The 25,674-nt window shown below is 38.1% G+C and overlaps 1 protein-coding gene across 20 annotated transcripts in view; it reads left to right on the top strand.

Moving 5' to 3' along the window:
* The window catches only part of PDE4D (phosphodiesterase 4D), a 1,449,034-nt gene that overhangs the window by 1,405,500 nt on the left and 17,860 nt on the right, over positions 1-25,674 (top strand). Inside the window, exon 1 of one of the 20 annotated variants that reach the window (XM_067730752.1) lies at positions 19,285-19,624. The exons of the other annotated variants lie outside the window; for them this stretch is intronic. Within the exon in view, the coding sequence (XP_067586853.1) occupies positions 19,577-19,624 (48 nt within the window). The 5' untranslated portion in view covers positions 19,285-19,576. Of the gene's footprint in view, positions 1-19,284; positions 19,625-25,674 lie in introns of those variants that run through there. 20 annotated transcript variants of the gene reach the window in all.

The raw sequence follows: 25,674 nt of genomic DNA, 5'->3' as shown, positions 1-25,674 counted from the left end.
ATTGAAAGGACTTTAACAGTTTTTAATAAACAGATAGAAATGCTCTCATGGGTGCTTTAAATATATATGTGTCATTTCATTATTTGCTAGGAACCTTATTTCACAAAAGAGGTTCAAGACTGCAAAGGATGAAAAAGCTGTAATTTTGCTAGAAAGAGCGTATTAAAATTTAGATAGACACAGGTGAAAGTCTTGAACTTTTTGGTTTTTTTAGATTAGGTATTAGGTGGCTGTTTGCTGACCTGCCCCTTCCCTTTTTTTTTTTAGTAAGCACCGATCTTCTTGTACTTTTTTATTTTGAAGATTTCAAGTCACTTTCAACAATATGCTCTGATAAGAATGAAACTAATTAATATTATCTTTGATACACACGTTGATTTTCTGCTCTTTGTTTTCTCAATCTTATATTCTCAGTGTGGTCTCTTAGATCTCCATAAGGGTAAGTGATAAGTGGGGTTTCAAGAAATCATAGGAATTTTTATTTACTAGAAATAGTCTTATTTCTTTAATATGCATCAGGAAAGATTAGTTTACTTTCTCCTGGAAGATACTGTTTGGGCCTACATCTTAATTTTTCTAGATAGTGTTAAAAAGCAGTAAAATAATAAAGGGTACATAGTGGAAGAGCCAGAAGAGGGCTTGCATCATTACAGGCTGAATATTCGGTCCCTGTATGAGAGGAATTTGTTCTCTCCAAAGTAGAATTCAGTGGAAAAATTGCTTGTTGCCCTTTAGCCTTATTTTCAAACATTTTAGCATTATCCATTTGATAATGTAGTCTTTGTAGTGTTTGACTACACTGATCAGGAGATACCAGTATGTGCCTTACTTCCTGATGTGAGATATGATCCTGATGGTTACTCATACCTCAAACCTTACATTTCTAACTTAGTTCCAGAAACAGTACAGTACACACCAAAACAGTTTGTCCCATTTTTAAAGATGAAAAACTGAGGCTCAATTAAACTTGTCCGAGATCCATATGCTTCTTAATAGATGTAAAGATAACTCTTCTTCTGAATGTAGCATCTGGGGGAAGGACTGGGAGATAGGGAAACAAGTGTTTGTTCTCAGGCTGCATTTTCAAAATATGTGCTAATTTATTTATTTAGTGAGTACTAGATTCCAAAATAGCAAGAGCCATTTTAGCAAAATATCAGCCTAGAGGGAATCCTGTTGTGCAGCTGAGTCTGCCTTTCTTGTTCTCTGTATCATGTCAGGACGGGCACAGAGAGGACCTTCCTAGCTCCTAGCTCCTAGCTCCTAGGAAGAGTATGATGGTGGGATGGATGGCTTGTTAGGCTGGGAGTCAGCCTAGCAGTCAGGTGGTAAACAGGGCACAGATGTAAAATGAAGGATAAAAGGGTCAGTGGATGAGAAGACCAAGTGACTAAAGCAGATCTGAAATTCTGAGCTGGCAGGGGGTTTGAGGTGGAGGCAGATAGAATTGGATGGGCTGAAGCTTAATAGTGGGGAGGGCGGCAGCAGATAGAGAAGGTATAGAATGAACTCAGGGAAGGTGTAAGCGGGTATTAGGATTTTTTAAATGACCTATTACTATGGAGTTGCCTTGGAGGTTTGTTTTCTTATTGGGGCAAAATGGGAAAGGAAGCTGGACTTGTGGATAGAGTGAAGAGTGAAGACTGAAGGAAAGAAAAGTAGGAAGGCATATTAGACAGGAGCAGGGCCGCCCTTGGCTGGAGACAGGCTGACCGCTTCGTGTTCCTGCCCCCCTCCCACCTCAGGAATGCTGAAATCTGGTTGGGATAAACCTTTGGGACAGTCTCAGAGGAAAAAAGAAATCCCAGAGGGGTCACGTGCGGGTGTGAATGTTTAAGAGAGGACAGTCGGCCTCGGGGGTGCGGAGGAGGGAGAGAACCAGCTGGAGAGGGGAGATTTATAGACATAGGGTATTTCACGTGGCGTGAGTCTTTTTTAGCACCAATAGCTGGCATCACCTTCTTCACCTGTTGGCTCCTTGAGTCATGGCCCAGTAGCAGCATGGGTGGGTTGTCACATCCAAGTGCTGGGCCATCCCCTAAGGACCTGTTGCCTCGGAGTGAGGACGTGGGACAGCAAAGTACAAGCTGGAACAGGGTGAGGAGAGACTGAGGCTGATTCACTCATAGTGATTAAGTATTAGATGCCAAGAGAAAAGTGGAACAGAATAGCCGATGACAAATGTGAACCTTTATCTTGATTCTGCTTCAAATCTCGTACATTCCAACGAGCTTAGCAATTCCCCTTCTGGATATGAACGCACCCCACTAGAGTTGTGGCCTTGGACACTTAAATTGCTTCAACTTCTCTGAGCCTCTGCTTTCTCGGTAAATCGGGATTAACAAAAATCTATCTCACAGGATGGTTATGGGACTTTAAATGAAAACTTACGTCAAATGCAGAATATGGGGCACACCTCTAATAGGTACTGTGGTCTATCTTTAGTTGGGAAGGGAACTAATTTTAAACTTAAAAGGTGAACTTTATATACTGCCACATAGGTAACCCAGTGCAACTGGAGCTGGAATCAACAGGCCTGTGCAGATGAGCTCAGAGTATGCATTTGAGATCTTGATCGCCATCATAGTGATTTATGAGCCCTCGTCAGCTTGCATATGGGATGGCCCACTGAAGTTGTTTACTTTAGTTTTAGCTCGTTACCTAGCATTCATGGATAGCATATTTTTATTTACGCTCTCACTGACCACTTAACCATGATGACTTTGAAATAATATGTACGAAGGCAGCCACGAAAGAAACATTAGAGTGGTGAGGGCCTCATGTGGACCTTCTGTCCACTTTGTCTAAAAATTGGCACGTTACTTAGACTTTGCTTTTCCCTCACCCTGGATGACCTCAAAGCCCCCTCCAACTAATTTTTCTGATTCTGTGAAATATTGAGATTTTGATGATTAACAAAAGTGTCAAATATCAATCGATATCAGGTTACTAGATGTCTATTCTTGGGGAAAGAAGAAACACGAACCAAAAATAGAACTCTTTAATCATTGCACAGATTTAAAATGACAGTTAAGCTGAGAAACAGAGGAATGGATGAAATGACCTTGAACGTAGTTCCAGCCCAGATGGGCTAGTTCCAGTCTGAGTCATGGGTCTGACACTAGCCATAGCCAGAGGGAGAAGAAATCCCCCAGCCGTGTAGTTGTTATGAGCTGAAAATGAATAAGTGATTGATCCCTTTCCATTTTCCACTTGCCGTCAGCCATTTTGCAGAGAAATCAAACTTTGGTATGCTCAATAAAAAAAGTTCTTTTCTTTTTTAATTCCAAAAATCCTTAGAGGTGGAAGAGATTTATGAGATCAACCTGTTCACTTGCTTCATTACAGATGAGGTATAAAGGCATAGGAAAGTTAAAGTGACACACGACAAAACAGTCCTGTCTTACTTCTGTCAAGGCTTTTATCTTGTGGGAAATAAAAATTTTTCGTAGTTAGACAAAACCCTGATTTCAGTCTTTATTGATATTATCACCTTCTAATGACATTTTTAGTTCTGTTTTTAGCCAGATACGATTTTCATGTGGGACATAAAACAGGAGGGTTTTTTTTATTGTTGTTTTGCACCTTTTGACTTCAGATAACCTCAGTCCAGTAGTTAGGCTTTCACTAAGGAATTTTTGTTTTTGCCTGGTTAATGTAGGACATATATCTGCTCCAAAGGCTTTCATAGACGAGATGAGCCTTTTACATGTGTGCGTTTGTATTCAAGTATATAGAAAGAGAGAGACACACACACACATACATACGTACATAAAAACCAAGACATATAGACATATACATTCAAAGTATAATATGGTAGCCATATTAGTAAGCCTGTTGCATGTTAGAGAGTAATTCATGGTGTTCTGGTCCTGTAGGGGAGCTCAGGGTGTGTTCAACACTGAGGACGAGAATGATTAGGAAGCATCCCAGAAAAAGTGCCACTTAGGCTAGATCTTGAACATAAAAGTTTCATATAGGTTGCCAACGAGGGAGGAGATGATACTCCAGGGGCTGGATGAGGCAGGGTAGGATGGGACACTCCTGTGCATTTACCTTATTGTTTGTGGGAGTGGGTAAGGAGTGGGTGTCCTGTATGAGTGAGCCTTCCTGGAACAGAAAATCTGATTATCGGAACAGAGGCAGGTGTAAAAAATGCAGATTGGGGTCCTGCAATGTAGAGCACCTTAAGTGTCAGACTAAGCCGTTTGCACATTACCCTGTAAGCTCTGAAGAACCGTCGCATTTTATCATCAGGAAAATATTACAAGGAGAGTAACAAAATGATTTTAGAAAGATAAATCTGATGGTAGTACGCAGGATGGATCATACTGAGGAGAAATAGTGAAAGCAAAACAAATCCGTTAGGGAATTAAGCATATAAGTAAGGAGGGCCTGAAATACGATGGGAAGGAAAAGAAAGGAATGGTTAGGAGAAAGACTGCAGGAAAGGTGGCAGGATATATCAGACTTTCGGGGGAAGGCACTGCAGCCAGAGGAAAGTATGAAATTCTCAACCCAAGTAATAACAGAACTATGGTTGGAAAATCAGGAAGAGAAGGTTATTTGAAGAGAGTGGGGTGGAAAATATGGCAGTTAAATTTTTAGACATGAAATTGGAGTGAAATTATATATCGAAGTAGAAATATCCTATAGGCCTTCAATTGTCGTGACTGGATTTCTGGTGAAAAGACAGGCGACCTGGGAGTTGCCGGTACAGAATTGATGGTTAAGACCTTCAGGCTCATCTGTAAAATGGGAATAATAATAGTACTCATAGGATTGGTATTAGGAATAAATGAGATGATGCCAGGCAAGTATTCAGCACTATTCCTGACACATAGTAGACAATAAATAAATATTTATCAATATCAATCAATAAATATTAGCCATTACTATTTTCTACTATGCGTTTTAGAGACCCATATAATATGAATTATTAGAACTGGTATTCTGGAAGCTCTATTAAAGCCATCTGTTTGGTGAGTTTTCTTAATACCCCAAATGGAAGTTCATATGTTCTGATTCACATGCTTGCTTCCCTAGCTGTTAAGGGAAAGTGACAGCCCCAGCTGAAATTGCTCACGTTTAACTGTTGATCACTGTTTGTAAGACCTGGAGTGCTTTTTTGTTTGTTTTTTGGCTTTGGTTTTTGTTTTGTTGTTGTTTTTTTTTTAAACATCTTTATTGGAGTATAATTGCTTTACAATGGTGTGTCAGTTTCTGCTTTATAACAAAGTGAATCAGTTATACATATACAGATGTCCCCATATCTCTTCCCTCTTGCGTCTCCCTCCCTCCCACCCTCCCTATCCCACCCCTCTAGGTGGTCACAAAGCACCGAGCTGATCTCCCTGTGCTATGTGGCTGCTTCCCACTAGGTATCTATTTTACGTTTGGTAGTGTATATATGTCCATGCCACTCTCTCACTTTGTCCCAGCTTACCCTTCCCCCTCCCCATATCCTCAAGTCCATTCTCCAGTAGGTCTGTGTCTTTATTCCCGTCTTACCCCTAGGTTCTTCGTGACTTTTTTTTTCTGAAATTCCATATATATGTGTTAGCATACGGTATTTGTCTTTCTCTTTCTGACTTACTTCACTCTGTATGACAGTCTCTAGGTCCATCCACCTCACTACAAGTAACTCAATTTCGTTTCTTTTTATGGCTGAGTAATATTCCACTGTATATGTGTGCCACATCTTCTTTATCCATTCATCTGTTGATGGACACTTAGGTTGCTTCCACGTCCTGGCTATTGTAAATAGAGCTGCGATGAAGATTTTGGTTCATGACTCTTTTTGAATTATGGTTTTCTCAGGGTATATGCCCAGTAGTGGGATTGCTGGGTCGTATGGTAGTTCTATTTTTAGCTTTTTAAGGAACCTCCATACTGTTCTCCATAGTGGCTGTATCAATTTACATTCCCACCAACAGTGCAAGAGGGTTCCCTTTTCTCCACACCCTCTCCAGCATTTATTGTTTGTAGATTTTTTGATGATGGCCATTCTGACCAGTGTGAGATGATATCTCATTGTAGTTTTGATTTGCATTTCTCTAATGATTAATGACATTGAGCATCCTTTCATGTGTTTGTTGGCAATCTGTATATCTTCTTTGGAGAAATGTCTATTTAGGTCTTCTGCCCAGTTTTAGATTGGGTTGTTTGGGGTTTTTTTTATGTGACTAGTTAAGGATGTGAACTACTCTTCTGTTTGTTGCAACTTCTGTAATAAAAGCCCTGAGCCGTATTATTTTTCATCTGCTGCGTCCAGAGTCAAATCAACTTTGAGGGGTTTATAAAGGGCTTTTGAAGAACGGTATTAGCTTGATGTAAGCAAATGATCATTAGCTCAATATCATCTCAATGTTTTAAAACTACATTCATTCACCCAACGTGGAATGAACTTACACAAGAGTAGAAGAAATCCAGGAGAGGTGGACCTTAATTATGTAGGACTCCTGTCTGGGTAGAAGGTTGGACTAGATGTCTTCAGAGGGGCTTTCCAGCATGGACGTAGTACGCAGAATCCAGGCACTGTCCTCTGTTTGATGAGCCTGCTTCACCTCATGTGTATGGTTGACGTGCTGTCTCACAGGGCATTAGATTCACATTTGGAAGGTCAAGTAAAACAGACTTTGTTGTCTGGTTTTTAGTTGTATTATTTTATTTTGCTTTTCCCTACTATCTTTACTCCCAGAGGCAAAATGTTTTACGTTCTCCCCTCCGAAGGATACAAATATAGACAGGTATTTTAGAAGAATAAATGTCATGGTGGTTAATACCAATTTTTATTGAAGTATGAATAAAAATAGATTAAATTATTTTTTTTAACCAGGTTTTCAGGTCTAAGTGCTTTGTTAGAAGGAATATATAGGTGCATCTTAGTTTATGGGCAATTAGAAAAATTGAATTTGTTTTTCAAATATTTTAGTGCCAGTAATTTACTCTCAAGATATAAGAATAATCATGTTTAATTTTAAAAAATTGTTTAAAAGCAGTATTTTGAATAAAAATGACTGCTATAGTATTAATGACAATTATCTAACCTTACACTGTATTTTATAGATAAAATACAGTACACTAAAATATGACAAGACTTCCTTTTCCAGCAAAATGGCAACATGTATCTAATTTGAATTCCAGGAGAGAATAAAGAGAATGGGAAGAGGAAATATTCTAGAAGTTCAGTGAATTCCAAACAGGAAATTTTTTTAAAAGAAACTCACATCCAGAGAAATCACAGAAACAAATAGATCCCAACACAGCCAGAGAGAAGAGGCAGGTTATCTACAAAGAAATAACAATTAGATTGACAGCTGTTTAATTTGTGGGAAGGAGCGGGGGTTCTGATTGGAAGAAATTAAATCACATCTGAAACTTTAGCTGCAAGGGCATTGAGGATATGGATTTTTCACATGTCCAGCCTCTGGAAGGCTCATAAAAGGAATGTGGGGGGCTTCTCTGGTGGCTCAGTGGTTAAGAATCCGCCTGCCAATGCAGCGGACATGGGTTCGAGCCCTGGTCAGGGAAGATGCCACATGCTGCGGAGCAACCAAGCCCGTGCGCCACAGCTACTGAGCCTGCGCTCTAGAACCCGTGAGCCACAACTACTGAGCCGGTGTGCCACAACTACTGAAGCCCGCACTCCTAGAGCCCGTGCTCCACAACAAGAGAAGCCACCACAACAAGAAACCCGTGCACCGCAACAAAGAGTAGCCCCCACTCGCCAGAACTAGAGAAAGCCCACGCGAAGCGACGAAGACCCAACTCGGCCAAAAATAAAATAAGTAATATAAATAAATTTATATATAAAAAAAAGGAAGGTGGGATGGCTACTGTGCACACCTGTTTACCTTCTGAATCCCACACACTACTAAGTAAGCACTTCAGAGCAGTTTGCTGACTGACCTTTCCTTAGTACCTGGGACCGTAGCTAACACATAGTTGGTGCTAATTAAATATTTGCTGATTGAAAGGATTAGCATCTTAAATCCTCATTGGTACTGGGCTTGATCTCCTTGATTCGAAGGCACCTGTAAAGTTGTACCTACCTTTTCCTCTGGAGATTGGAATTTGGTCCTGAAACCTGAAGGGATGTCCTTGCATTTGTCAGGTCAGTGCATCCTGAGAAAATTATCCCTGTTTGTTTGATATCTCTAAAAGCATTTTCCACTGGTATCAGTGATTCTAATAGTTTTCAGACAAACCATTGATTGCATAAGCAATTGGGTAGATATTACTCTAGGAATCTTCATACAGCTGTTTTAACCAGATTGTTTTCCTTAGGACAAGTTTCAGTGTTTCTGGTCCCAATGTAAATAACTTATCACGTTCCTGACATCTACTTAACACACTGTCCTAGATGATTTTCATTAACTCCAATTCTCCACACAACCCAGAGACCTTAAATAGCTTGCTGTGTATTATTGTGCTCATAAGAGGCCGGGTCAAGATTAGAACTCAGGTGAAGCCAGCTAGAGAAACCAATGCCCTATACTATCGTATTTCTCATCATTCTCATACTCTACTCTTCTGTCACTGTTGCAAAAAAAAAAAAAAAAAAATTCCCATTATTGCACAATTTTTAATTGTGTTTATGATTGCCTGTAGTAAAGTCTTCCTTCCAAAAGTGCCTAAAGAAGACATATCACTTTAATAAAAATATTGCCAGCTATGAGTGTTAGATTCTAATTTTGGTTATGTTGCGTGACCTTGCTTAGGCTTTCACATTAATAATTTGCTATGAGGATGGGATTTTTAAAAATAGATTATCCGTTGATGCCCTTTCTTTTTGGCTCTTCTAAAAACATATTAAAAGATCTGGAGGAACGTGGTCTATCCTAATGTAATGTCATTAGAGTATTTGAAAGTAACTGTATATTCACCACTCCATCATTGGATAGCTTTTCTCATCCAGAACTCTGAAGAACTTCATAGCACTCTTCTTTCTCCTTCTTTATCCTCCTCCAAATCTTTACCTCCCCCAGGTTTCTCCACAGCAAAGGGCACAAATATCCTTTCAAGGCAGGGAGTCTAGGAATTGATTCTTCTTATTTCTTCACTTCCAGCATTCAAGTCTTATCAGCTCTTCCTCCATGCTTCTTCCTCTTCTATCTGCTTTTGCCTCTCTATGAGCCATCCTCTACAGAGGCAAGTTTTTAAAATGTAAACCATGTCATGTCACTCCCTGCTCAGAACCTTCTGGTGGTACCCCACCCCCTCTGGAAGGCTTGCAAGGACCGCATGATCTTGCCCTGACCCATCTCTAATCTCATTCCGCATACCTATCCTCCATCATGCTGGCTGTGTTTTTCTAGCCCTTGCTCAGAGTGCTTTGGTCCAAATCTTTCAGCTCTTTCTAGTCATCAGTATCTCATCTCAGATATTACCTTCCTGACTACTTAATAGTCTACCATCACAGTATCATGTTACCCCCTTTTCTTTTATCCAGCATGTTTGTCACTCTTTTTTTTTTTTGTCTGCTTGTTTTTTGTCTTTTTGCCCCAAGAGTCCAAGGCTTACACTGAGCAGAGAACTCTTCTGTCTTGTTCAGTACGATATCCCTCATGCTGGCACAGAGTAGCCATTTAGTAAATATTTGTTGAGTAGGTGAATAACCATTCTAAACATTTTTATTACTTGATAGCTAAAGACCATTACTTTCCACAAGAGTTTTCAATGAAATCCTGGTATTTTTGTTCGTTTTTGCTTGTTAATAAATGTGAAGGGAGCAGAATTAAGTACTGGAATAATTTTGAGAAATACTAAGTTAAACAAAATAAAACAAAGTTACGTAGTATGGGTCTCGGCAGAGCCTTTAATATGCTAAAGTACACAACTTCCAAGAAGGTTAGCACTGTCAGAAGTTTGACACTGGATGTCTTCTTTGGGAATGATCACATGGCATTACTGTTCTTTACAACGCGTTCTGGGAAATGCTGCCTTAGACAAAAACCCGTCATAACGGAAAGGGGAAAGGGACGCTATATTGAGTATAAGGAGGCAGATATATTGACCATAGGAGAACAGGCTGACAACAAAGGACTCAGAAAAAACTAAAACCCATGAAAAAAGGACAGAAGGACTCAAAAAGAATACAGCAATGGGACTATTCAGTTTTCTGCAGGCTACTCTACCCACTTTACTGGATTTTTCTGTCTCTAGCAGCTGGCACAGTGCTTGGAGTAGAATGAGCATACAATGAACATGTGTTGACTTTTCAGAGATGAGTGAATAATGGTGGCCCAGGGTCACCATAAAATAATTAAATTAAGATAGTTTGGTTTGTTTAAGAAAGCAGGAAAATGCCTGAAGTATTTTAGGGAATACATCATTCTAAAGGATTAAGATTAAAATGTTATTAGTACTTATGAGAATACTTTCATCGGTTATTATATTGCCTAAAGGCTTTGTAACTAGGGATTTACTATATATTGTTTTATTCAAAGCTGGCACAGATTTTAGACAAACATATGCATGTTAGACTGGAATATTACGGTGGCTGTCTTTAGAAGGGTACAAATCTTATTTTACCCAATGGAACTATGCTTCAGATTTTAGTTTTTCATTCTTCTTTAGGCAAAGTTAAGCAAATTTGGAATTAAAATAATTTGATAACATCACCTAACATTTTTTAAAGTCAGGTAAAATTTACAGATTGATAAGATATACTTTTTAAAGATATAGTTGAATGTTTTTTGACAAATTATACAATGGCAAAACTACCACAATAATCTAGATATAAAATATTTCCCTCACCCAAAAAGTTTTCTCTTGCTCCTTTGTAGTCATTCCCCTCCCCTGCTCCCAGTGACTGGAAACCAGTGATCTGACTGTCCCTGTAGTTATGCCTTTCCAGAATGTCATGAATGAAATCATACAGTGTGTGTGTGTGTGTGTGTGTGTGTGTGTGTGTGTGTATGTATATATAGCCTTTTGTTAATGGCTTCTTTCACTTTTCATAATGCTTTTGAGATTCATCCATTAATAGCTTGTTGCATGTATTATTAATGTTTCTTTTTATTGCTGTCTAATATTTCATTTTATGGATGTACCACAATTTATCCATGCACCAGTCGATTGACGTCTGGGCTTTTTCCAGGTTTCTGCTATTAATAGAATTTCTAGAAACATTTATATGTAGCTCTTTGGACACATGTTTTCATTTCTCTTGGGTAAATGACTAGAAGTGGGATTGTTGGATCATATAGTCGGTGTTCTTGTTGACTTTATAAGAAAGTGCCCCACTGTTTTCCAAAGTTGCTACACTGTTTTGCATTCCCACCAGTAATGCGTGAGAGTTCCATTTTCCCTGCATCCTGGCCAAATTTTATGACTTAAATTACTATAAGATTCACATCTAAAAGTGATGTTCATAAAAGATTGAATATGGATTTACAGAAATATGCCTGTTTGCATTTTTTATTATTGCTTTAGAAGACAGGTATTCTCTGTTTAAATTGTTTTCACAAAGCATGCCATGAGGTACAGAGCGGTACCTAAGTATTTTGTGGTGATGATAGTAGTCATCATAAACATGGAGAATTGGTATTAGGACAGTTTAAGTGAATTAGGGGTCCTCATTTTCTCTGTAAGTAGGAAGTTCCCTTTCATGCAAGATTATTTCTGTGGACGCTTCCTTTATGTGAGGCTTGTATACCCGTTCATTGCCTTAATTATTCTTCAGTGAAACAGAAGTCCTTGGTAGGTATGATGATGATAATGGCGTGGTGGTTTCAGCTAGATTTACTAATTAGTTATGAACAGAGAACACTATGTATCTACTCTGTATGATTCAAACTGTATTAACAATTATAGGATACTCTGCTAACATTTAATGAGAGTTAGCCCATGTGGAAGAGAAATTTAAATAAAGGTATTATCACATCAGTTCTCATGTTATTTCAGCTTTAAGGAACCTTTCAACAAAAATAAGCTTTCTTATATTAGAATTTCTTTCTCAGTAAATGTTACAGGTTTTTCCTGTTTTAAATAAAACTATATTTTGGTGAAAACTTTCTAACCAGGTTAATTAAAGAATGATTCTTAGCTTTTCAGATGATGTTTAGGTTTCAAAAAAATCAACCTGAAAAAACAAAAACTGAAAAAACCCCAAATCAATCAGGAGTTCCTCTTAATCTCAAGCCTCTAAAATATTTATAAAACATGTTTTCATTTTCTGAAATGTGATGGCTCTTCAAGAACAGAGCTGTTCTTTAAATCGCATTTGGATCCCTTATCACTAGAGGGCAGTAAACACAAACAGATTTAGTGGATTTACTTGTGTTGTTTTTGTACTATTAGCATTAATCCAAGAAAGTGTCGTTTTTATAATGTAAAAATAGATTTAAAATTCTGTTATTTGAAATACAGGTTGTCAATTAATTCTAGATCATTGTCTGCCTCCAAAACTACTTTTAAGGCGTTTGAAAGCAAAAGAACACTCAGTGATTTCAGAGACACTGAAGTTTAACCTTACCTCAGAATTCTTCCAGGGTCTTTTAGCAATTAGATTTGCATATGTTTAGCCGAGCAGTATTGGATATGTGAGAGCCTACTTTATACAGATTTGCTTCTTGATTAATAACAACTCCCAGAACTTGATCCTAAGCAGAAAGGTGTAAAATAAATATAACTGATTATAGGATAAACTATTTTCAGATGTAAATTCTACCAAAAGCACTGCTGTTGCCAGGAATATCCCTTAGCTGGGAGAAATCTAAGAGTTAATAACACTTATTTTAACTAATTTTTAAATATTTCAAGGACAATAATAGATTAAATAGCTGAGAATTTATTATGTTAATAGATATAGTGTTTACAGACTCTAGGGTAAATGCAGATTAATGCCTGAAATACTTTTTTGGCAATTTGGAGTACTCTGAAGCCAGACAGCCTGCGTTCAAATCCCAACACTGCTACTTTGGCTTTGTGACCTGGGCTAAAACACTTGACCTTCTGAGCCTCAGTTTTCTCACAGTTTGGTTTATTTCTTTTTCTTTTTCCCTATTCAAAAATGTTTTCTCTCTCTTGACCTCTGTTGCAGAGGCAGTGATGCCAGCATGTGTTAGTATATCAAAGACTCAACTCCATCAGCAGATTTTTAAATATCCTGAAATAGTCCACAAAGGTTGTTGATTACTTGGGGTGTCGCTTAAGGACCAATGAAATGAAGAATAAAATAGGAGTGACATCTAGAGATCCTGAAGATTATTATTAGGAAAAGAGAACTGAATGCTACAGAAAATTATGTATTTTTTTCTATTTTGGTACATGCACACACATTCATATGTGAAATCATTTGGATGTTTGAGAGGAAACTCAGGAAACCTGAGTCCTCCCTGTGTGTGAGGGCATCTGTGTCTTGTTCACATGGTACCCGCACACACAAGTAGGTCTCACTGTCAGGTGAAGCTGCCTGTCTTTCTCTGGGCACCAGCTTCCTGACTGCACTAGTTAGTAGGTGGAATCAGCACAAGGATTAAGAATAAATGAATCCACTCCTAAATTCATACCATTTATCATAGAGTTTGAATCAGCCTAATTATATGACGAGCTATTCATCCACCATGAAGAGCAAAGACAAAGAGACCTAGACTCTCATCTCAGCCCTGCCACGTCCAGGGCAAGTTATTGACTATGTAAGAGTGTCTGTCTTTTCATTCTTTAAAATGGGGATGATATCTATCTACCCAGGATGTTGCAAAGATTAGAGATAAGATATAAATATAAAGCACTTGGTGCAAAGTAGGTGCCTAATAAATGCTGTAAAATTCCTGTTACAGTTTCCCCATTAAAACTGTCAGAAGCCAAGTCTGTCTATAAACATTGTATCTCTCGGGCTCCATCCATATTTCTCTTCTGGGTTGTCTAGATTTCTTTCTGCAGGCTCTACAACTGTGGCAATGGGAAGGAGCTTCTAGTCTGCTTCTTATAATGGGAATAATTAAATGAATTTTAATTTGGCTCAGAGCTTTAAAAAAAAAAAGATTTCTTATTCCCTAGAAATATGGAAACCTTCCTTGGTACTTTTTACTTGATATTATTATTACTACTACAACTACGACTACTACTCCTCTGCTCTTACTATTATCTCCCCCTGCTATAGCAAATTAGGGATCTACAGTTGGATCTCTTTGTGCCTGTGGCTCTCTATCTGCTTTGGGAAATATAAAGAAAGAATGTCTTTCTTGCCTCAAGCATCCTCCACCCTGGTTGAGGAGACAAAGTTCAAGGCAGTTGTAGCAACTAGGACAGTGTTACTTAACACTGGGGAACATTGAGGTACACGGACGGGACTGTACTCCCGGCATTTCATGGACAGAGCCAGGGAGGCTCGACGTCCTAGAATACATGGGGTAGTCCTTCACCAGGGAGTGTTTCTCTGTGTCAGCAACCATTCACGTAGGTTGAAAAATTCACTCACGATTATCTGAGCCTAGAACACAACATATAAATGCAAAATGTTTTTTGCATGGTTTTAATCCACACTAAATTTTTGAGTAATGCAACCACAGTGTATATTGAGGAAGGATGGTACTTTGTTACATTTGAAAACCTTTCCAAGAGCCATTCACCGCTTAGGAAGAAGATCACCCCTCCGCTACAGCACTCCTGTAGTTATTTCCATTTTGCTTTCACATTCATGGTGATTTCTCCACATCAGAGGAATCAGAGCAAACACTTACACAGCACGTGGTGTGCTAAGTGCTTTATGTGTATGTACTGATTAAAACTCACAACAACCTGCAAGGAAGTTACTATTATTATTCTCATTTTCCAAATGAGTAAACTGAAGTATGGAAGGTTTAAATAACTTTCTCAAGGTTACACAGCTAGTAAGTGATAGTAAAATATAAGCTTTTGACTCTTTTATTATTTTTTAAATGTAGTTTTGTACAAGTATTTATATTTTGCAGTGTTTAATATACATTACTCTTCTTCACCATTATGTTACTGATAAGCCATTATACTAGGTTTTTTTTTTTTTTAAGTATCTATATAAGGATTTACTTAGTATGTATGTATGTATTTAGTAAAGTGGGTATGCAGGAAGAGCATTTAGGCATTTAATTTCAGGATAAAAAGTATTTGTTATGAAAAGAAAGAAGTCACTTAGTTTGAAGTTCATCAAAGAATAAAACAGATTGATGGATGGATACAAAAAGGGAGCAGTAGGTCTGATATGGCTGAGAACCCCCATAAAGCATAGTTAGGATTTAAATGATTGTATGACCTACCTTGCTCTGGGGGAGCTCACGAGGCCTGCTCCTGCCTCAGGGCCTTTGCCCTTGGCAAACCCAACACTTGACTCCCTCTCCTTCCAGATATCCACGTGCCTCTCTTTCTTCAGGTCTCAGTGTGTGTCACCTCATCAAAGAGGCTTTCCCTGATCGTCTTATAAGAGAGGAATCTTTATCCCTAACACCCTCCTTATCGTTTCTTTTTCTCTATTGCACCTACCATCACATGACATATTATATATTTACTGACTTAGTTGAATGTAAGCTCCAGGTGAAAAACCTTTGTTCACTGCTATGTCCCCAGTATCCAGGACAGTGTCTGGAATATAATAGGAGAATAACAAGTAATTATTAAATAAAGGAGTGAGTGTAGAACAGTTAGAGTTTGGAGAAGGGCTGGAATATTTGGTTTTGATATGTACTTTGAATGATTTAAATCTGACTTTGAAAGACCAGCTTGAGGTAGATGGAATAAAAGAAGCAGAGTACTCTAGGCAGTGAATTCTCTGTGAGTAAAGATAGGAAAATGGGACCATCTGCCATATTGTAGGGATGGGTGGAATAGTAGCCTGTTGGGAACAGAGCAAGGGTGTAAAGAGCTGTTGAAGATGGGCTTGGAGTTGGGGATTAGGGTCAGAGGCTGTCAGGCTGGAGTTGCCAGAGGAGTCTGGAAGGTGAAGCAGGTGATGCCGAGTTGTCAGTGACTGGCTTTGGAGTGGCAGGCTGAGGCTGGAGCTGAGGAAAGCTGGCCTGGCAGTGGAGATCAGAAAGGGGTTGGAAGGACAAAAGCCAAAGGAGATGAGCTAAGAAGCAATTATAGTGTTTTGGGTCTGAGACATGGAACGATGTGATGCAGTTGGAAGGAAACATGATATGTTTTTTTAGAAAAAGGATAAGCCTGGGAGTTAAAGTATGTCGGCACCTTCATGGAATAGTTATGATGATGATATCATCATCATCACCTAATACCTGTTTATCACTATGTATCAGATGTTGGGTTTTACTGGGGGGCTGGGGTTGATTTTTGGTTTTTTGTTTGTTTGACCATGCATCCCACGCAGCGTGTGGGATCTTAGTTCCCCGACCAGGGATTGAACCCGTGCCCCCTGCAGTGGAAGCATAGAGTCCTTAACCACTGGACCCCCAGGGAAGTCCTCATATGATGTTTTAAGTGCTTTGTGTATAACATCTCATTTATCCTCATAATAATTGTTCTGGTTATTTCTATATATAACAAATCACTTCAAACTTAGTGGCTTAAATTATCAAGTTTTTATTACTTTTCATCGTTTTGTGGGTCGATTGGGCTTGGCTCAGCATTCTCACTTGGAGTCCCTTATATGGTTGCAGTCTGATGGTGGCAAGGGTTGGAGTCGTCTAAAGGGGCAACTGCCTGGATGACTGAGATGGATTCTTCACTCTCAGGTCTGGCTCCAGGCTGGCAGAGCTGGAGACCGGCCATGTGAGCGTGTACACTGGCTCATCCTCTCTCTCTCCTCTTCCTCTGCATCTGCTTCTCTCTGTCCCTCTCCCAGCAGCCTCTCCAGAGAGTTAGCATGGGCTTCCTCCTAGCGTGGCAGTCTCAGGATAGTCGGGCTTTCTTACAAGGTGGCTCAGGGAGCCCGACAGCATGTTCACGGAGGCCAGGGTGAGAGCTGCGGTACTTCCTGTGACGGCCTCCACAGTCAGGCTGCGTCCCTTGTTGGTTACACAAGCCAGCTCAGATGCAGTGTAGGGCAGTGTGGCTCATTAGGAGGCATCTTTGGAGAGCAGCTACTACGGTAAACAATTTTACAGATGAGGAAACTGACACACTAAGAAGAGGGGATAAAGGATTTGAACTCAGAGTCTGGTTCTTAGGACCTGGGTGAACTTGGGAAAATCATTGTCTTTCTAGGTATCCGGTTATGTGGAAATGAGGAAATTGGAGGAGAGGATGTTGAAGGTACTTCCATTTCTCTCAGCCTTTAAGCCTTTGGATTTAGATGATGGGCCTGGGAATGAAAGGAACAGACTAAGTGAAAAGGCATTCTGTAGAAGACAGTAGTTTGAAACAGTGTTGGTGGAGGGAAGGTACGGGGTGGATGGGGAACACGTAAGGGTTACTCAAGGATTCAGTTGTATCATTGTATGAAACATCTAACAGTGTTCAACTCACATGGAACACCTATTGAACAGCAGGAAAGAGTCATAGATTTCAGTCTGGGACACTGGAATATGGGCCCACTGAAGGAAATGGGAGTAGTCATAATAAGCACTGCTTTAAGTAGAAAAATGGATCCACCAATTTTGAAAGAGTTTGAGATGACTAGCAGGGCATTCCAACGGGAAGACTATCTTTTAGTCATTTGGAAATAAGGTGCAAAAATTCAGGTTAGAAGTGGTCGTTAGAGAGTGTTGGCCCTCCGAGAGAGTCTTTGTGGATATCCCAAATTAGAGGATGAAGAGAAGAAGGCAACAAAGGTATGGTCAGAGAAGTGGGAAGAAAACCTTCATAAAGAAGCTGCAGGTCTTGGGAGTGAGGGAGAGGGGAGAGGGTGGTCAAACAGTGTTGAACGCTTCAGAGAAGTTGAGGAGAATGAGAGACTAGTGAAAGGGGAGCACCTCTGTATTCTTCCAGAAGCAGTTTTAGTGGAGTATTGGGGGTTTAGCATCTTTCTTTTGTAGAGGATTAAGAGGAACTTAGGAAATGAACACAGTGGGTGTGAACTGCAGCTGAGGACTTTGGCAGCAAAGGACCAATAGAAGCTCAAAGAGGCAGGGATTACCTGGCTGTTTCTGATGAGGGTGTGCTGTCTGAGACGGACATACCTGATGCAGGAAGACTGAGCAGTCACCCGGTCAGCAAGTCATAGACGTGCCGAGCAGTAGGTACAAACTGAGATGGAGGGGAGGTAGAATGGACAGAACTTCATGCTGAAATAGAGTAAAAGCTAGATTCCCCTCATTTCTTATCCATAAGACCTCTTTAGTATAAAAGTTACAGAATAATGCTGTCCCAAACAAATAAGAAAGATCCTTTTTTCCCAGAGGAATTTAGATTTCTTATTTAGCTCTTCTTGTAAAAGGCCGGATTACTCTTGAGCTCAATTCTGTATTCTTAAGAGCCACTCTATACCTTTACACAGTCATAAACATGTTCTCTTCTGATCAAAATACAGATCCTGAAATCTGTACACAGGACACTGCATTCTTTAACCATACACAGTGCATTAGCTTTCGGGGGTTTTTTTTTTCCCCCACAATCAGATTTATAATAAATCACCCCCACCCTTGGATTTTTAAGATTGTGGAGCTCAACCATATATAACAATAGAAACAAAAGGAGCTGAGAAACAAAAGGAGCAATGCCACACAGGTGAGGAAATGTATCACTTCCATTTATGAATTCTGGACATTAATCGTATTTTATAATTACAGTATGCTGTTATGTTGGACTGAGGAAGGAACTTCAGCTATATCTGTGTTACCGGGGAAACCACTTGTTTTGGATTTGACAGAGGGAGACAATTAAAATGCCTGATTGCCATTTTTAGAGCAGCTTTTATTTTATTTATTTATTTTTTAATTTTTACAGCAGTTTTTATTTTGAAGAGAAATCAGAGAATATTGAAATTCATAGAAATGACTCTGAAAGGATTGGCAATTCTTATTTGAGAATGAACTATGAATTATGTAGAGTTTTATGGTGGTTATTCATCACTGTGAGAGGGGAAGCCCATTCATCTTTTCATGCGGCAGCCTCAGCTATAGGGATACCATTATTAAATGGCGTTTACCAGAGGTGAGGAGGAAAACCTCCTCCCCAGAGGTTCACCCTTGCCAACCAATCACAGAGCAACCTGGGCCTGGTCCACACCCCCTGCCCTGTTAGACCCAGGGACGCAGTGTGATTGGTGCATAGTTGGGGTTTTATGGGAGGGGTTTCTTGTCACTCTTCCTGGCTTCCCTGCAGTTCCTTATTTGGTAGCTTTTGACAGAACTAGTCTTTCTTGCAGCTAAGCATCTTGACATACATTATTCATTAAGCCCTGGAGCTCAGGGAGAGAAAGATGCAGACCCTTAGATCTTTAGATGTTTCTTTATCACATGAATTGTCTTTATTCAGAATAGTGGTTGAATTCTGTTGCATTCTGGAGTTTTACAAATGGAATGCATTCAATGGGAAACCAACTGGATGGGATCTAATGCGAGGCTTTCTTATGTGTACTTAATTACCAAAAATCTTTAAAAACCTACATACTCTGTGCTTGTGGAGATTGTTAAAGTATCAAGGTTTTGAAGATACACATATTTTAGAATTTATTGTCTCTCTATATAATCAATCAAAAATGCCTGAAGCAAACTATTTACTGTCAGTATCTTGGGGCTACATAAAGGTAAGATTTATTTAGCCTTTGTAAACTCCTGATTACTCTGAGTACATAACTAATAATTTTAATAAATTACAATGGAGTTAAGCTTTCTAAGCAATCTTTTATTTTTTCCTTAGATATAAACTACAGAAGAAATGTGGGTTTTTAGTGGTCAAGATAAGGAGAAATTGTAGAACTTTTATTAGTTATAATTTGCATGTTAAAATAGCTTTTTAATGTTCAGCGTTTCTTCTGTTTTGTCATGTGGTATAAATTTGAGTTATTCTTTTAAGTATCAAGGTAATTAAATTCATTGGAAATAAATCCTTGGGCTAAATTATAACTGGTACATGGGCTCTAATTAGTATGTAGCACTTAAAGTTTATAAAAATTAATTTGTAGCTCTTTCTAAAAATCTGTACTGCTTTTACCTGACGAAGAGTATGTTTTTTTTCACCTTTGGATATAAAGCTCTAGATGACATTAAAGTTGACATCACTTGACGTTTCAGGTGATATCTTATTAAAATGAACACTTGATCCTCTATTTGTAAAACTGGAAGATGTAAATTTATATGATACTGCTATTTTTGTTAATCTCAAAAAATGAATTAGTACACTACATTTAATAAGATTGTGTTCCTGCTTGGCAAGCTTCTTACACATGCCCTGTGGTAATGCTAACCTGGTGATCCTAGCTGTTTAATAGAAACCTGAAGTAGAAAAACCTTTTTCAGTCCTAAAGGAGGCATCACTTCAGAAATTAGAATTTATTCTGGAATATTTGAACAAATCACAATACACATTTTTAAAGAATCCTTTTCCATTACTTTAAGGACGCTCAGATTGTAATACTTTGCATTTTCTTTGTTTCTTTTTAAAGGAGACTTTCCTCTTTCCTGTGAGATTTACTCGCATTCTAAGCAAACTTATTTCAGTTTTTGTTGTCTGAATAGTCATGATTTTCCACCTCCCTTTAAATCTAGATGGTCCAGATTTTCGTAATTTTCATTATTTGAATTTTGCTAGCCATTTCTTAGTTTAAAATGTTTTTTAAATATAGAAAAATGTGGAGAATAATAAAGAAGCCCCCTCCCTCCAGTCTCCCTAGAAGTCATTTCTTAGCTTTTAGACAGTTCATATTTGATAGCTTTTTAAAGGGCTTCACGTTTGTGTTATAATTATGAATAATACCTTCAGGGATCTAAACACAGAATTTTAGTGCTTTTTGAGCAAATGTTTGCTGGAAAGCTTTATGCTTTTAATACCATATTGCTAAAAACACTTAGGAAGGACCAATATAAATGCATTTAGTCTTATTATGTATTTTGAAAGATTTATTTTTATATAGCTAATACAGTATTTATTTTAGCTTTTAATGCTGATATCCACCAAAGTTGTAGTGTATCACAGTGCAGCATATTCAAATGATTTTTAGCAGAATGTTGTGGGGAAAAATAAACATTTACTTAATATTTAAACTTTACCACTTTCTTAATTATATAGTAGAGGATATATAATGTACCCAGTAGCACATTGGCATGAGGGGGAAGTACAGGGATTAAATTTAAGAATACTTTAATTTTGTTTTATTATTTAATTTTGTTTCATGCACAGTCTTAAATATAGAACATAAATTGGAAAACTGGAGTTTAAAAAGCAATATACAGTATTCAATTGAACTGCACTTTCACTTTCTTTTATGCTTTAAATTTGCTGCATACAGACATTCTGATGCATAATGAGAACAAAGGATTTGAAAGCATTCACTTAGAGATCTTCCTCTGTTTTTCTTTGTTGCAACAATAATTCTACATATTATTTCAGACTATTTAGAGACCAGAAACAATCAGAATAACTCATCAGCCAAAAATATTTAGAGTCATTTTTAAAGATATCTAAATGCTCAATTAAATTGCTCTGCATTTTGCAACCAGTTCTTTTGAAAAGCAGTTCTGTATTTTGTCACTTATTGACAACCCATAACAGTGTTCCTGAAAAAGTACATTTTATTACCTTTTCTAATCATTTTCCCCCTCATGGCAATTATATATCATTATCTTAATAAATGGTATGTAGTTATCTTAAAATGAGAGAAATTCCACTTACGTTTTAAAATGATTGTTGAATGGTTAAGTTTATTGTTCTTTAGCACGTCCTGCTGTGCACTCCAAGACCAAACTGTAAGAGCAACTACCAGTTGAGAAAACTCTGATGGTAATTTTTGTGGTTATTAATTTAGCTTCCCTGGACTGTATGTTTTATATCAATAGCACAAAAAGGAAGCCATATTAATTCCTCTTAGAAAGTGCCCTTGCATTATAACTTAATTGACTCTCTGGAAATTGTCTTTAGGAAATCTCCCATACTCTTGGGAAAAAGAGGACTGCTTAAAATATTGTGTCATCTAATTATGTTGAAAGGAAATGTTTTCTTCCTTGGAGCACCTCACAAGTGGGAGGGAGATAAGTGTGCCATGAAGGGTTTCTCCACCCATGCTTTTGAGTTTGGAACAAAGGCAGAAGGGTAGTCTGGGAATATATGTTTATGAATCAGAAATAATCAGTAGAATATAATCTGTCATTTATCAGTCTGTACAGTAGGATCCTTCCACTGGCATTTTTTTTTGCCTCAGTTATCTGTACCAACTGGCTATTTTGATGAGTTGTGTAATCAAACTGACAGGAAAAGACACCTCGTTCTTCATATTCTGACAGATAAATCCAATAATTTGTGTGGCATATCTGCAGATACCAAGCAGTTTTTCTGCTTGGGCGTATGGCATCATATTCCTCCTACCAGGTTGCTTACAAGTTAGAAGGTGTCTCTATAGAAAAACTGGGCTCCTATCTAACTTTTCCAGGGGCACCAACTCCCCCACACCCCACGGAGGTTGCATCGTTTTTTAGTTACATTGAGAGAAATTCACGGAGGGCAGGTGGACAGTGGTTCCTGTATAGCACACTGTAGAAATGCTAGGAGTGGCTGATAGCCTTACCTATTCCCCCAGCTTTTAAGAAAGGACTTTGTCATGACCAGGCAGTTCTTAATAGCAACTTTTATCTCATAGCACAGACAATTCAGGTCAAAGAAATATTTCATTAAATATATGTTTAAGATATTTAGCAGACTCTCTTGAATATATATTTGCCCAAAGAGTAGATTTTTTCCAAGAGTAAAATTTCATTCATTAAACAGGATTTACTTACCTTTGTGCCTTATGTGTGGTATTATTGTTATATTTTTGAAGCATGGTGACCATTTCTTATATGAATAATACCCTAATTATTTTTTGGAATTGGTAAGGGAGCTAGATATTTAGATATATATTTTGTGTGAGCATAAGTGTAGTTAGATCTTCCATCCATTTGCCCTGCAATGATAAAAATCAGCTATCACTATAAAAGGGCCCAGGAAACTGGGAGATAGAAAGAACTCAATGTTGAGCACCCACTGTGTGCCAGTGCGAGTTAAATAATCTAATACATCCCTGGTTGATAGCCTATAATTTACTTAAGAAAACATAACTTTATAAAAAGATCAGCAGAAAATTTTTTGAACACTATTGGAAATGTCTTCATGAACATTCTTGGAAGGTTCCAAATTTTATGTTTCCCCCAGCGGATCATAATATATAATGCTCAGTGAAAATAAGCAGTAACCCATGTTTCGTACACTACGTGATGCCAGTTTTAAAAATATATATACATCCTTGTGACTTATTTATTTTATAACTGGTTGTTTGTACCTCTTAATCCCCTTCTCTTATTTTGCCTATCCCTTACCCTGCCCCCCACTCTGGCAACCACTAGTTTTTCTGTATTTGCGAGTCTGTTTCTGTTTTGTTATATTTGATCATTTGTTTTGTTTTTTAGCTTCCACATATAAGTGAAAACATACAGTATTTGTCTTTCTCTGACTTCTTTCATTTAGCATAGCACCCTTCAGGTCCATCCATTTGTCACAAATGGCAAGATTCCATTCTTTTTTATGGTTGAGTAATATTCCACCGGGTATGTGTGTCTATATATATATATAGAGAGAGAGAGAGACACACACACACATATATATGAGAGATATATATATATATCATAAGATGTAATGTACAGCACAGAGAATATAGACAATAAAATTACAATAACTTTGTATGGTACAGAATCTATAAAATGTTTAGTCACTCTGTTGTGTACCTGAAACTCATATGATATTTTTAAGTCAACTGTACTTCAACAAATATATATATACAAATGAAAAAAAAGGCATAGAAGGAAATATAGCTATTTATATATGGTTATTAGCAGTGGGACAGTGGGGTTGTACATGAGTTCTAATTTTTTCTATATAGCTTTCTAGATTTTTTATATCCCATATGCATTTTATAACCAGAGCAAGTTATAAAAAAACATACACAAAGAAAGTGAACTTTGTGTTCCTGAGTTTGAGAATAACCTCTCTCAACCTGTAAGTTAAACAACCAGAGGCATTTCTATTGGTTGTAGCCAGTTCTTCTGTTTTGACTGCAAGAGAATGCTAATATGCATTTATTGTATTCAAAAGTCTGTTGAGGGCTTCCCTGGTGGCACAGTAGTTGAGAGTCCGCCTGCCGATGCAGGGGACACGGGTTTGTGCCCTGGTCCAGGAAGATCCCACATGCCGCGGAGCGGCTGGGCCCGTGAGCCATGGCCGTTGAGCCTGCGCGTCCGGAGCCTGTGCTCCGCAACGGGAGAGACCACAACAGTGAGAGGCCCGCGTACCGCTTAAAAAAAAAAAAAAGTCTGTTGAAATTTTTTTTTGATCTCTCTCAGTAATTTACAGTGATAAATTCTTATATCTAATCTAGGTGGTCAGTAAGATTAACTCTGGAAGCTATTTGCCAAATTATCTTGAATTAGAACACCTTGGTATGAATTATGCAGAGAATCAAGATTTTTTTAAAAATTCTAATAAAGTAATTAAATACTGAGTTAGAATTACATTTTAGACATTACTAAACAATGAACTCACTACTCTCTTTTTCCAGACTTAAATGAGGATTTATGGGGAAATTCAGAATTTTAAAGGCTACTAAATATTAGAGTAATATGTGACTTTTTTGGATTAAGTATCTAATAGTCACTGTATGTTAGTGTATGTTAAGAGAAATATTAAGGTATATTAAAAGGTCTATTTGGGTTATTTTGGAAGTCAAAGGAAGATACATTAAGAAGCAGTTGAAGTAGTTGAGAAAACCATAATTCAAAAAGAGTCATGTACCACAATGTTCATTGCAGCTCTATTTACAACAGCCAGGACATGGAAGCAACCTAAGTGTCCATCGACAGAGGAATGGATAAAGAAGATGTGGTATATATATACAATGAAGTATTACTCAGCCATACAAAGAAATGAAATTGAGTTATTTGTAGTGAGGTGGATGGACCTAGGGTCTGTCATACGGAGTGAAGTAAGTCAGAAAGAGAAAAACAAATACCATATTCTAACACATATATATGGAATCTAAAAAAAAAAATGGTTTTGAAGAACGTAGGGGCAGGACAGGAATAAAGACACAGATGTACAGACGTAGAGAATGGACTTGAGGACATGGGAATGGGGAAGGGTAAGCTGAGACAAAGTGAGAGAGTGGCATGGAGAGATATACACTACCAAATATAAAATAGGTAGCTAGTGGGAAGCAGCCGCGTAGCACAGGGAGATCAGCTCCGTGCTTTGTGACCACCTAGAGGGGTGGGATAGGGTGAATGGGAGGGAGATGCAAGAGAGAGGGGATATGGGGATATATGTATATGTATAGCTGATTCACTTTGTTATGAAGCAGAAACTAACACACCATTGTAAAGCAATTATACTCCAATAAAGATGTTAAAAAAAAAAAAAAGAAGCAGTTGATGGATGGAAAAGCATAACATCATGGAGAATTCTGGATTTTGATAATGCCATGTAGTGGTGGTAGATAAATTCCAGGTGGTAGACAAATTTCTTTGGATAAAATAGGCACCGGAGCACCAGTAAAATAAATTGTGAAGCAGTGAAGTTTCAATTGAACAGGTCAATTTTCAATTGTTTTTATGGGAC

The sequence above is a fragment of the Pseudorca crassidens genome, chromosome 3 (assembly GCF_039906515.1).
Source record: "Pseudorca crassidens isolate mPseCra1 chromosome 3, mPseCra1.hap1, whole genome shotgun sequence".
NCBI classification, from domain to species: Eukaryota; Metazoa; Chordata; class Mammalia; order Artiodactyla; family Delphinidae; genus Pseudorca; species Pseudorca crassidens.
This window is presented reverse-complemented; position numbering and strand designations above follow the sequence as displayed.